General features: G+C 44.6%; 1 protein-coding gene across 1 annotated transcript in view; it reads left to right on the forward strand.

The window, feature by feature from the left end:
- The window catches only part of MTHFD1 (methylenetetrahydrofolate dehydrogenase, cyclohydrolase and formyltetrahydrofolate synthetase 1), a 93,749-nt gene that overhangs the window by 72,126 nt on the left and 8,855 nt on the right, over positions 1 to 12,768 (forward strand). Inside the window, exons 24-26 of the mRNA XM_054969853.1 lie at positions 2,997 to 3,174; positions 6,125 to 6,232; positions 6,934 to 7,086. Coding sequence (XP_054825828.1) covers positions 2,997 to 3,174; positions 6,125 to 6,232; positions 6,934 to 7,086 — 439 coding nt within the window. The remainder of the gene's footprint in view (positions 1 to 2,996; positions 3,175 to 6,124; positions 6,233 to 6,933; positions 7,087 to 12,768) is intronic.

Genomic DNA, 12,768 nt, shown 5'->3' on the forward strand with positions numbered 1-12,768 from the left:
AGGACTACCAGAACTCCAGAACTCATTCTTGTAATGATAAACCATGGTTAGTTGAATCTAGCCTAAGTCTTCACCATACCTAAATGGTGTGCTGTCCATTTTTTAAGGCTGGAACATCCATTTGTTAACAGCTGGTACAAAATCCCCTTGCAGAATTCTTGCAGTACTTCATAGTAATAAAATGAAAAAGAGTCCAGTAGCACCTTTAAGACTAACCAATTTTATTGTAGCATAAGCTTTCGAGAATCACAGTTCTCTTCGTCGGATGCATGGAGGGCCAAAAGAAACTGGCCAGATATAGAGGAGGAGAAGGGAGGGCGGAGTAGATGCAAACAACTCCTTCTGATACGGAGATGCAAACAGCTCCTTCTGATATGGAGATGCACACAGCTCCTTCTGATATGGAGATGCAAACAGCTCCTTCTGATATGGAGATCAGTTTGCTTTTGTAAAGGTTCAGAGGAGTTAGCCTTGTTAGTCTGTAGTAGCAAAATCAAAAAGAGTCTAGTAGCACCTCCAAGACCAACCAATTCATAGTAATGGGGATGATAGAGAAAGGATACTAGTGGAAGTATATATACAGGACTCAGAACTGGAGTCTGTTAACAGCCACATTTTTGTCCAGCAGCACCTTAGAGACCAACAAGATTTTCAGAGTGTAAGCATTCGAGAGTCAGAGCTCCTTTCTTCAGACATGACTTATTTCTGAAGAAGGAAGCTCTTCTTGAAAGCTTACACCCTGAAAATCTTGTTGGTCTCTAAGATGCCTGTAATGATTTTAAGTAAATGCGAGTATGTGTCTTTAAATGCTTGGCGTGGTATAGATGAACAGGGCGGGTGAAAGAGTGGGATGAGTGAGTGAGATGGTTGGTTGATGACTGAGCGTGTGGGTGGAGTGAAGGCAGTTTTAGACTAAGAGTGGAGAGGAAATATTTAGTCAGGGCAAGAGAGGCAAGCTGTGTGCAGCCTTAGCATGTTTAAGCATTTCTGAGAAAAATATTGATTCTGGTATTAGCAGGCAAGCTGTGTGCAGCCTGAGTATTTTTAAGCAGTTCTGAGAGAAATATTTAGTCAGGAGAAAGCAGGCAAACTCTGTGCAGCCTGAGCTTGTGTATGTTGTCTAAGAGAAATATAACCTATGTGGAAACCCGAACTGCGTGTTTGTGAAAGAACATTCAGTCAGGGAAAAGCAGGCAAAATGCGCGCACCTGAGAAAAGGTCTTACTTGTAATTGAGAAAGAAATTAATATCAAAAGCAGGCAAACTGTGTGTGAAGCCCAAGAAAAAAATCTGTGTGACTGGGTTTAAGTAAAGTAACTTTAAGAATTGAGAACTACTCTTTTGAAACCATCATGTTTTAGAAATAATTTGAAACTGATATGCTTCTTATAAAAATAAAAGCTTACTTTGGTTTTTTTTTAATATCCCAGAGCATCTGTCATTCCAATATCCCATTCCTTTCCTCAGGGCCACATAGTACCATGAAAAGCCTGACCCTTGGGCACATTACTAAAAGGAGAAATTTTAAGTTATTCTGGAATTTAATTCCTGGTGGCAGCAACCTACCAAGAGGGAGCAAGAATAAAAAGGCTTAAAGACCAAATCTACCCAAGAGAAAGAAAAGGTCGTAACAATGCCACTAGACAAAAATCTTGCTGTTCTACTGCAGACCAACATTATCCATCTAACTATCCTCATAGAAGAAATCTGTCAAGGAATTGGTGCTTTGGGGAACTGATTAGTTAATTTCTGTATCACAGGTGGAGAACCAATTGGAACTGAGCTGTAATAAGTATTCTGAAGCAAGCGGTTGTACAGTAACGTAAATATTCACTGACTGTTGTCAGCTGGTCTGCAGTGCCATTTGACAGTTAAGCACAAACGAAGGCATATGGGAGAGATGAAAAACCTCTTGCAATGTGACTTCAAAACTCCAAAGGAAGCTTAAGTATTTAGAGAGGCAAATAAAAGCGCTAAGTGAGACACATGCAAGGGCTTTTTGATTATTCCCTGTCCAAAATCCCTGCTTAAATTCTTATTTTTCCTCAGTGTGTCCTCTGGGTGCAGGAAGGCAACTGTTTCTCTTTATACATAGGCCCTTTTTGGTAATAACGGGAAAATCAGCATAATTACACGGTTGGTATCAATACAAAACATTTTGGCCTACCAACCACAGAGTTGACTGCAGGCGGATGCCGTCTCCAAAATACGCTTTGTGCATTTCTTTCCAAAGGTGAGGAGCGTAACTAAAGCTCCTGCGGTGTAGTTCCATAGCCTTTGGGGCCACCATCTTCAAATGCCTGTTACTCCCAACAAAAATTCTCATTTCTTTCATTATAGGCACTGTCAGCAGGGCCCGTCAGGAAGATAATAAGAATCCGGGGGGGGGGGGGGTTGGGTTGTAGGAACAAGAGTGTCGTGAGAATCCAGATTCTCACGACAAAGAGTAGCCGTGCTGGATCAGACCACTAGTCCCATCTGGCCTAGCATCCTCTTTCCAATAGTGGCCATCCAGATATTTTGAGAAGGCCAAGCAGAGCATGGAGACCAAAGCTTCCGTGCCTGAAAAAGGGAGCTCTTGATGGTTGAAACACCCTGAAAATCTTGTTGGTCTCTAAGGTGCCACTGAACTCAAAGCCTGCTGTTCTACTGCAGACCAGCATGGCTACCCACCTAAAACAAAGCCTCAAGCTGTTGCCGCTGCAACCCCGATGTTGGCATTCAGAGGGTTATTGCCTCCGAAACTGGAGATTCCATTTAGTCACTGTGGCTATTGATGGGTCTGTCTTTCATGAATCTGTATATGCTCCTTTTTAAGGCCAACTAAGTTAGCAGGCACCGCTGCATCCTGTGGCCGTGAGTTCCGCAGGTTTAATTACTTGTGCACTTGAAAGAGATTGAGAGAACTGTGCTGTGTATTTTGTTTGCTAGGCTATCTAGGGCCCAAGCAAAACCAGTCACTTCCCGCAGTAACTCCTAAATGGATATTTTTACAGGTCAGACACAGAAGCAGAGTTACAGCTGGTCATGCGGTTGGCGAAGGAAGCGGGAGCTTTTGATGCTGTGAAGTGCACCCACTGGGCCGACGGGGGGAGAGGAGCCTTGGCATTGGCGGAAGCCGTACAGCGAGCGTCGCAGGCCCCCAGTCATTTCAGATTCTTGTATGATGTGCAGGTGAGCATTTATACTTAAACATGCCTGGCGTTTCCTTTGAGGTCATCATTTGGCCGTGAAATAAATTTATGAGGAAGGCAGGGAACATGGTTGGGTTGGCATTGACTCTGGCACTGAACACTCGCTCCCTGCTCCGGACCACAAAGGTCTTAGCAGTCTTAAAATATTTTGGAGAGTCGATGGTAAATGATAATGATATATTAAATGATTTAAGTTGAAGTTCCAAAAGCATGCAAAACGGGGCATATCCCGTTTATTTATCTGCTTGTAGAATTAGGGAAGGTGACCTAAATAGCCCAGACTAGCCCTAAGCTCCTTAGAGCTTTGAAGCTAAGCAGTTTGTCCTGCTTAGTACTTGGATTTATTTATTTATATCATATTTGTATTCCGCCCTCCCCGCAAGCAGGCTCAGGGCGGATAACAACATTAAATCAATTAAAACATTCCATATTAAACATTAAAAACATCATACAAAATAGCAGCACTCTTTTTCCTGATGGCAGCATTACAATTAAGACAAATAATATAACAGTAAAACTGAAAATGGCATGGATGAAGGACCAAAGAAGACTGGTGTTGTTGTGAGGAGGAAGGCAGTGGCAAACCGCTTTTACTTATCTCTCGCCTTGAAAGCCTCACGAGGGGTCGCCATAAGCTAGCTGTGACCTGACTGCACTTTATTACTATTACTACTACTACTATTATTATTATTTTACTTCATTTATACCGTGCCTTTCTCCTTAGTGATGACCCCATAATGGTTTACATTCTCTCCTCCATTTTATCCTCACAACAACCCTATGAGGTGAGTCAGGCTGAGAGTATGTGACTGGCCCAGCAATTTTCCATGGCAGAACAGGGAATCAAATGTGGGTTGCCCAGAGCCTAGTTTATTGTTTTGCTATGCCACATTGCTTCTCAATTAGAATTAGGGAAACTCCTGGTGCAGGTGGATGAGGCAGAGCCGTAGAAGGGGGACGTGGTTCCATGGTACATCGTGGTTTTTTACAGGCTCAATTTTGATCATTAACTGTGACCTTCCTTCGCAACCCCTTGCCTGACACACACACGGTTTCCTTCAGACTTTCCTGTCAGCAATTTAATTGAATCACCCTCTAATGTCCCTGGAACGATGTAGTGTCATTTGTCTCAAATACCCCAAATCTGATTGCTGTGTCCAAAGCGATGAGGAAGAATAGTTAAAAACAATGGCTTGACGGATGCTTTAAAGGAAATACTTATGATTGCTCAGGGCCAGGAGTGTAGTTGTCTGTCGATTGCCTTCTGTTGATATCCCTGCCTGGAATTTTTGTGTAAATTTAAGTAGTTTTTTCCCCCATAGCCTCTGCTTTTATTTGTGCAGCCACTAGCCTCCCACAAGCCGATATGGTTCTGTAAACTCTTACTAGGCATTTCTGGAGGCTTAATGGGTAGGAAGAGAGAAAAGTTGCTAGGTACAGTGTTACGACCCCCTTTATTTCTCAGTTATATTTTGCCTTTATCCCGCTTCTTACACCCTCTGGGTAGATTGCTGCCACCAGGAATTATATTCCAAAATAGTTAATTTAAATTTCCCTTTTAATAACGTGCCCAAGTGTCAGGCTCCTTCATGGAACTATGTGGCTAGAAATGGGATATAGGAATAACGTATACTCTGGGATGGGGGGGAAATCCAAAACAAACTCTTATTTTGACAAAAAGCATATCAGTTTCACACTATTACTTAAGCTTGATTATTTCAAAGAGAGTTATCGGTTCTTGAAAGTTTCCTTATGTAGGCTCAGTCACACAGATACATATTTAACTTTCTCTCTCAGGCGCACCCACAGCTTGCCTGTCTAAACCAGACTCTATATTTCTCTCAGAAATACATGGACACTCTCAGGCCGCACACAGCTTGCCTGCTTTGCCCAGACTCAACTGTATGTTCTCTCTCTGCTCAGTAACTAAAAACTGCAGTTCACTCCACCCATACTCACAGTCATCAACCAGTCATCTCAGTCGCTCTTCCCTCCCTTTAACCCCCATTTTTCATCCATACCACAACAAACATTTAAAGACACACACACACTTAAAATCGTTACATATTTAAAATTTCTGTGCTGCCCTCTCAGGCCTGAATACCAAGGTGTTTAAAAGCAAGGATAACGTCGGAGGACTGTGTTGGGCTTGCCTCCAGTGCCCGTTGTTGGATTTTAGCAGAGTAAAATAAAACACAGCAGAAGAAGGCAGCACTGACCCGAGTGTGTTTAGCTTCTGCTACAAAAATTAGGGGGAAAGGGTTACATGGAAAACAACAACATTCTAACTGACTCTGATATGCTCCATCTTGTTTCTTTGTTCTCTCTCTTTGTCTTACTGCTCTGCGCACGTGATGAATAGCATGGGCTATCCTTAATATATCGATTAGGCAATCGTCAATCTTAGGGTCACCCACAATGTTGTATTTTTGAGAACAGGCAGTGAGTGCCACCACAAAATGGCTGCCTTGATGGATGGGGCCTACTATAGGATGCAGAATGGTTCCATGTAATGCTAGAAGGTTCCCAGCCAGTCATCTTCCAATGATGGAGGCGGCTGTTTTCCAAATAGGAGCTCCCTGAAGATGGATGGCTCCTCTTGGGCTTTGCTGAAGCACCTTCTATTGTAGTGAAGAAGAGGAAAGCCAGGATTAGCTCCTTGCTTTGGGAAAGAGGGGGAAATGAGCACGAGGAAACGCATCAGCAGTGAGCCATGATGCCAGGGGCACCGTGTTGGGGAATCACTGACCAGGCACACCTTCTGTTTCACAGGGCAGTAGGGCTCCGGAGAGGCGGCATAGGAATCTCCTATAGTTTCTCTGCTGTACAATCTGTGACATTCTTGTCTTTTCATTTCTGTGAATTGCCACATTTTTAGCAGCCCCAGTAGTCTCAATTCAGAATCCCCTTTCCTTTTTTTTCCTCCCTAGCTGCCAATTCTAGATAAGATCAGAATTATTGCACAGACCATCTACGGGGCAGACGATGTTGAGCTGCTGCCAGAAGCGGAGCAGAAAATTATTTTGTACACTAAGCAGGTAAGCTTGCAAAAAACTAGACCTTTTTTGTAAGGCGAGTTCTGATGATGCGTGCAGAAATGGAGTTGGGCGCAGCTGCAGAGATAGTCTTTTGCAGAAGAGAAATCCACCGGGGACAGAAAATGCATCAAGTTAGCATGTGGTTTTGGTTTACTCCTGCTTTTCTCATATCCAGTATGACATGGATAATGAGGGTTTTGTTTCTCCTGAGCGTGGATCTTCTTTCCACTCGTGGAGAAGAGCAAAGGTCCTCTGATATGGTTTGCACAGGGGCTGAGGAGGGCCCATTTCTCAACGGTAGAACATGCGCTTCTGAAAGGATGGATTTAATTTCAGTTAAAGATCTTGCTTGATGCTTCAGTTCCAAATGAAGTTGCAGTAGAGCTGTGACATTTTTGTGCAGTGCCCAGATGTATAGAAAATTAGCTGTGTCCCATTCACAACAGGAGTCACTAGTGAAGTTTTTTTTTTTTAATTCCCCTTATTTACTTGATGGAAAAGAGAAGACTGTATGTGTGACTGACAGGCACAATCTGGCAAGCTATGGAGGAATCAATTAGAGAGAGGACTGATCTGTTTAGACCGAGGAAATCAGAGCTGAATAAACTTAATTGGAGCAATTACATAATGTTTTACTGGCACGCACCATTCAAATGCTGTCCTGTTCCTTCACGTCTTTACCTTGTCGTTCCATCATGCAGGGATTTGGAAACCTGCCCATATGCATGGCTAAAACCCACCTGTCGCTGTCCCATGACCCCGAACGGAAAGGGGTGCCCAAAGGCTTCCTCCTGCCCATCAGAGATATCAGAGCCAGTGCGGGTGCAGGATTCTTATATCCGTTAGTAGGAACGGTGAGTATCATTTTCTGGAAGTTTTGGGTGGATAAAGGTTGGATCCCGTAGTGAACATGTTTTAGGCAGGTCGTCGTGTTGTTCTCCGGTAGAAGAACAAGATTTGAGTCCATTAGCACCTAAAAGACTAACAGGATTTCTAGGTATAAGCTTTCAAGAGTCAACACTTTGTATGTGATGAAAGAAGCGTTGACTCTCGAAAGCTTATACCCTGGAAATCTTGTTTTTTAGGATGCTACTGGGCATGAATCTTGCACTCATAGTGAACGTGTCAGGACCGAGGGGGTCTGCGACTGTTCGGTCTTCCCTGTCTGCCTCTGCGGTTCCAGCTGAGACTCCAGGGCCAGCAAAGGCCTCAGCTGCAAGGAGGGGAGAGAGTTAACCACACTTCGTTCCTCCTTCTCCTCTCGTCCCAAATCTCTCCTCTGCAATCTGGAGAAGACCCTGGAGGTTCCCCTATGGCCTTTGGGCCAGGCATAATCATGCGCTTGCCTATTTGGGCCAGGCATAATCATGTGCCTGCCTATTTGGGCCAGGCATAATCATGCGCCTGCCTATTTGGCCCAGGCATAATCATGCGCCTGCCTATTTGGCCCAGGCGTAATTATGCGCTTATGCAAGCCATCCCTGACCTCCCACCCCTTTTCCCCATTTGCCTAATAGCCTGGCTGGTCTGGCTCAGCTGCTGCTGTTGCTGGCAGCGTCTTAAAGTGACCACTCAGTGATGTATAAGAGCTATGCATTGCCTGGCCCAACAATGCTGTTACCCAAATGGTATCTATCCTCTAGCCCGAGGAGATCTCCCTCTGATCATGTCGAGAGTGCAGACCAGGACCAAAAAGGTTAACATATAAACTAGGGTCTATTTCTATATATACTGTGGTCCCCTGGGTAATGCTAACCTGCACTGCAACCCAGTGGCAGCGACAGCTGAATGAGAGAGGGGAAGAGAAGACTGGCAGAGTGGATTGTCTCTACCCAATCACAATTATGAAGAATTAGGGAGATTCAACAGTCTAGGATAATGGGAGTTCACTACTACTTAAATAGACAAGTGATGGAATAGCTACAAAGTCACAAACTAAAACGCATAGCAAAACAAATGGATATTCACTTGTATGCACTCCATATCATACAGTTTTGAATTGTACACATCCAAACCAACAAGATGCTATGGATTTCCTAGCTGAAATGACGTTCTAGATGTTCCTAAATATGCGAGTGTATGTGTAGATGTGTAAAACTTGTCCTGAAGAGCAGTGAGTCCAGGTGGAAAACTCCCTAAAGAACTCCAAAACGAGGGATCCCGTTTAATCTCAAGCAGAAGCTCAAAAGGTGCCTGATCTAAGGGCATAGGGCACAACAGGAGGGTATAAAAAGAACAAAAAAGGGTGCACAAAAGATACTCGCGGCACGAAGCCAAAGAAAGCTAAATGACCTAAGAAGTTAAAAGAGGCCAAAGACACCCCCCCCCCCCAAAACCCAAAGAGCCTCAGAGCACCTGTTGGGATGCTATCCTTAAAAAATAGGGCTATCTTTATAAAATATAAGATGTAAATGGAGCTAATTGCTACTATTGACACTTGGTATGTGTCTTATGTTCGGATTGTGAAGTATGGATTAATTCAGGTGAGGATTGGAAGTTGGGGAACTTGAGTATGCAGCAGGAAAACAAGGGACGAGTGATTGGCTGGAGACAGGAATCTGGGTACCTGGGCCTTGGGGCCAGCAGATTCCCTTGATGTAAACCTTTGATTGCTAGAGGCAGGATTCTGCTCAAGCGCAGGATGTGATACGCCGTTCAGAGCGGATTCTAAGGGAAGGAAGTATTCCTTTTGTAGCTTTGATATACAGAATACATCAGAGCATTACAGTAGAACATCCGTATAAGTTGCAGAGAACAGTGATCCTTATCGGCCTTCGATATCCACCAGTCTATTCGAGGTTTTGCCTAGGAACCCATCCTGCTGATGGGTTGATTTGACTAACTACATCCAACAGCAGATATAATTGCTGTGAGGGGGAGAGAGTGTGACCAGCAGAAAACATTTTTTCTCAATCCCAGGTGCTTTTCTGTGCACAGAGGGAAACGCCCAACCCGTGTTTCCAAAGTGCTGAACTCTGCAGCCCCCACAGCTCCGATGACTGGGTCCGTGGACCCGGGCTGCGCTTAACCCTTGGGGGAGGTGGTACCATGCACTGGGTACACACAAACCCATGTTAGTAAGATACAGGGTTGCAGTTGGGTTTTCCTGGTGGTAAAATGCTTCCTCCGGGTGAGGATATTTAACTCGGTGCCTTGGCATTTTATCAGTATGCACGCTGTGCCATCACAGTGCTGGCTGTCTTGCCATCGAGGTGGCCATTGACCACCCAGATGTCGGGGCCAGGGTCTTGGACGCGTGCTGCATCCTGGGTGAGTTTGGGAGAATGTCCAGCTTCAGAGAGAACATATGAACTTGTCTTACAGCTAGCGTGGTGTAGTGGTTAGAACTTTGAGAGACCCGGATTCAAATCCCCACTCCCGTGGAAGCTTGCTGGATGACCTTGGGCCAGTCTCACACTTTCAGCCTAATTGTCCTCGTGGTAGGTGTGAGGATAAAGTTAAGGAATGACGTAAGCTGCTTTCAGTCTGCACTGGGGAGAAATGAAGGAAGTAAATAAATAATACTGGCTCTTACTGGCCGATGACTTCAGAGTGGTAACCCTGTGAGCCTATTATAAAGAAGTCCAGTGGCACCTTTAAAAGGCTAACCAAATTTATCACGGCAGAAGTTCCATGGGTCAGAACTCACTTCATCAGATGCACAAAGCATACATCCATAACAGATTTGTACACTCCATGAATCTCAGTGTAGTCCTGCATTCTGCCACGATAGCTTCCTAAAACACACAGTTCAGTATGTGTGTCTTGAATCAGGGGCTGTGTGTATCCCATGTGTAGGTAGTAACGTAGAGCTGTGATTTATTAGTAAGGGGAGTATGTGGCACGGAAACTTGTTTGTAGGAAGATGGTCATTGCCTGCCAGAGGCGGGGGAGCTTGTAAGTGTGTTGCACGCGTGCATGAAACCATTTTCCTTCAACATAGCATATATTGTTACATTCTTTATATTTAAAAAGCAGTCAGCAGCACCCTATGTTAAATTCGCTGCTTTGCTAGCAATGTTCTCTATCCAAATAGTTTTTCCTCCCCGTAATTTTTGTGGTGAATATCGCACCCCGAAGGTCATAAAGGGAGGGAGGGAAGGATCTAAGATGCTTTCTTCTAAGATGTGGGCTTTTTTAGCCAAGAATGTTCTCTGGTATAAATAGAAAAGCACATGTTGCAAGAATGTTCGGAAGACTAAAAACACTAGGCCATGTTTTGGCATTGCCAGATCTGGACAGCTTGGGTTTTAATTAACGTCTCTGAGCTTCTTCGCACAAGTCTTTTGGTAGCACTTGCTTTTTAGAGTTCCGATCGAACCATATGCTGCAGAAGAGGGTGACAGCTTAACGGATTGGTTGCTCTTAAAAGTTAGTGCTGCACAACAGCCAGTGTGGCATTGTGGTTAGTCAGGCCGGAAGGCCCAGGATCAAGTCCCCACTGAGACAGGAAACTCACTGAGTTAACTTAGGCCAATCCCCTGCAGCCTAACCTACCTTCCGGGGTTGTTGTAAGGGCAAGATGGAAGAGAAGCAAATCCTCTATTCAACCCATAGTTCTTGGAGGATAACAAATGCAAGGTAACTCCATAGTAGTGGGAAGGGTTCCAGATTATGTCTACAGTCAGTATTTGACAGTGCGACTGTCAAAGTATGATTTCAAGCATACTGGAACCTGGATGCCTCTTGCATGCCGCAGTGGGTCCACGGCTCAGTGGCAGACCACACACTTTGTATGCAGGCAGTCTCGTGTTCAGTTCCCAGCATCTCCACTTAAAATGAAGTTAATTTACAAAATGTATACCCTGCTTTTCTGCCCTCATAAGGGCCTCCAAGGTGGCTAACCGATTAAAAACGTATGAGTGGCAGCCACTCCCCAAGAAAATTCTGGCCAATTTGCGTGGTACTCGGTGAGCGGGCCCCAGTTGTGCAGTGGGGAACATGCAAAGGCTTGTGGGGGGAGACGGGGTAACCACACTTTCCCCTGTATACCATCCCCTCACTGCTTCCTCTTTCCCTTCTTCTGGAAGCCACTATATCCTCTCCGTGCTTCTTTCTCTGCTTCCTACCCACCGACCAACCTACCTTTTATCTGCTCTCAATCTTCAGTTATATTTATTATTTATTTTGCTACATTGATACTCTGCTTTCTCCACACTGGGTACCTACAGCAGTTTACATCCCTCTCTTCCATTTTATCTTCACAACAACCCTGTGAGGTAGGTTAGACTGAGTGTGTGTAACAAAATCACTCGGCAAGTCTTTGTGGCAGAATGAGGATTTGAATCTGGGTCTCCTAAATTCTGGTATGAAACTGTAACTACTACACTACTCTGGCTTTTGTGGGGTGGCTGCTGTTGAAGAGTAGTGAGCAGCTGGGCATGGACGAGTCACATGAGTCGTGTGGTAAAAAGTTGCCCATTGGTTGCTGCTGAATCTGGTCCTGATAAACCCTCCATCGGTAGCTGAAATTGCCCTGGAAATGCCCTGACCCCTCTGCCCCTGACTTTTCGTGACAGAAACCAAGGCCAGAAGACTGGCAATACTCTTTAGTATTGAATATGGTTGCCTAGCAACAGCCATGCATGGCATTTATTCCTTAAAGCTATAGGTGCTGCTTCTGTTATGGGGGGGAGTAGTTAACTCCCCAGTATATTGTTTAGATTTCAGATTTTTCTGCCAACCTGGGACATTTCTTAGTTTCATAGAAAGAGCTGTCTTGCCTGTTCATGGCTCCAGTCTCCAGTGTTAAGTGCGCACAAATTTGGCCATGTTGAAAATTAGATATATTGATAGAATAAAGTCACATCTTAAAAACCATTAAAGCCAAAGATAAACATAAATATAAAAACAGCAATTAAAACCATGTCCTCTGCTGGAGGCTTTGATCAGAATAGACAATGCTGACCTCAGTGAACCTGCCCAAATGTAACATTGTGCGCTCACCTCACTGTTCTTCGGAGTGAGATTTTTCCAGCTATTTGATCAGTGGAGCTTGTATGTAGGCAACGTCACCTGTAGAGCACTTTGATCTCCTTTGATTATTTTTTAAGTTGCTTTTTGCAAACAATGGGGCAAGTCAAGTTCAGGCAGACCCACCCTTGTGGTTGTTACACCAAGGGAGGTTGCACCAGACGGGCATCTGTGCTGTCGGTATATGAGCAGGAGTCGCTGCGACAGGCACATGTTCCTGTTTAGCTGTAGGCTGCAGGGGGAACCAGCCTTTATTCGTACAGCCATAGCTGTGATTAGGCGCACAGGTTTACCTCCAACGAGGGCCAGGACTGAACGTGAAATACGGTCTCCTGTTGTCATAGTTCCTTTTTCAAGTCGCAAGCCCACGAAGTGGCATAACGAGCGCATATCAGTCACTCAGCCATTAAAGGAATCATGATTCTCCCCACCCCCCTTTAAAACTTGACATTTTTACAACCCACTCGCTCAGCACACTGGAAGCCCTATTGTTACTGCAGAGCTCTTTTAAGATGATGCAGAGCCTGTAGGTTTGAGCTGATCCGTTTCGTTTGGAACTGGGG

The sequence above is a fragment of the Eublepharis macularius genome, chromosome 2 (genome assembly GCF_028583425.1).
Source record: "Eublepharis macularius isolate TG4126 chromosome 2, MPM_Emac_v1.0, whole genome shotgun sequence".
Taxonomy (NCBI): Eukaryota; Metazoa; Chordata; class Lepidosauria; order Squamata; family Eublepharidae; genus Eublepharis; species Eublepharis macularius.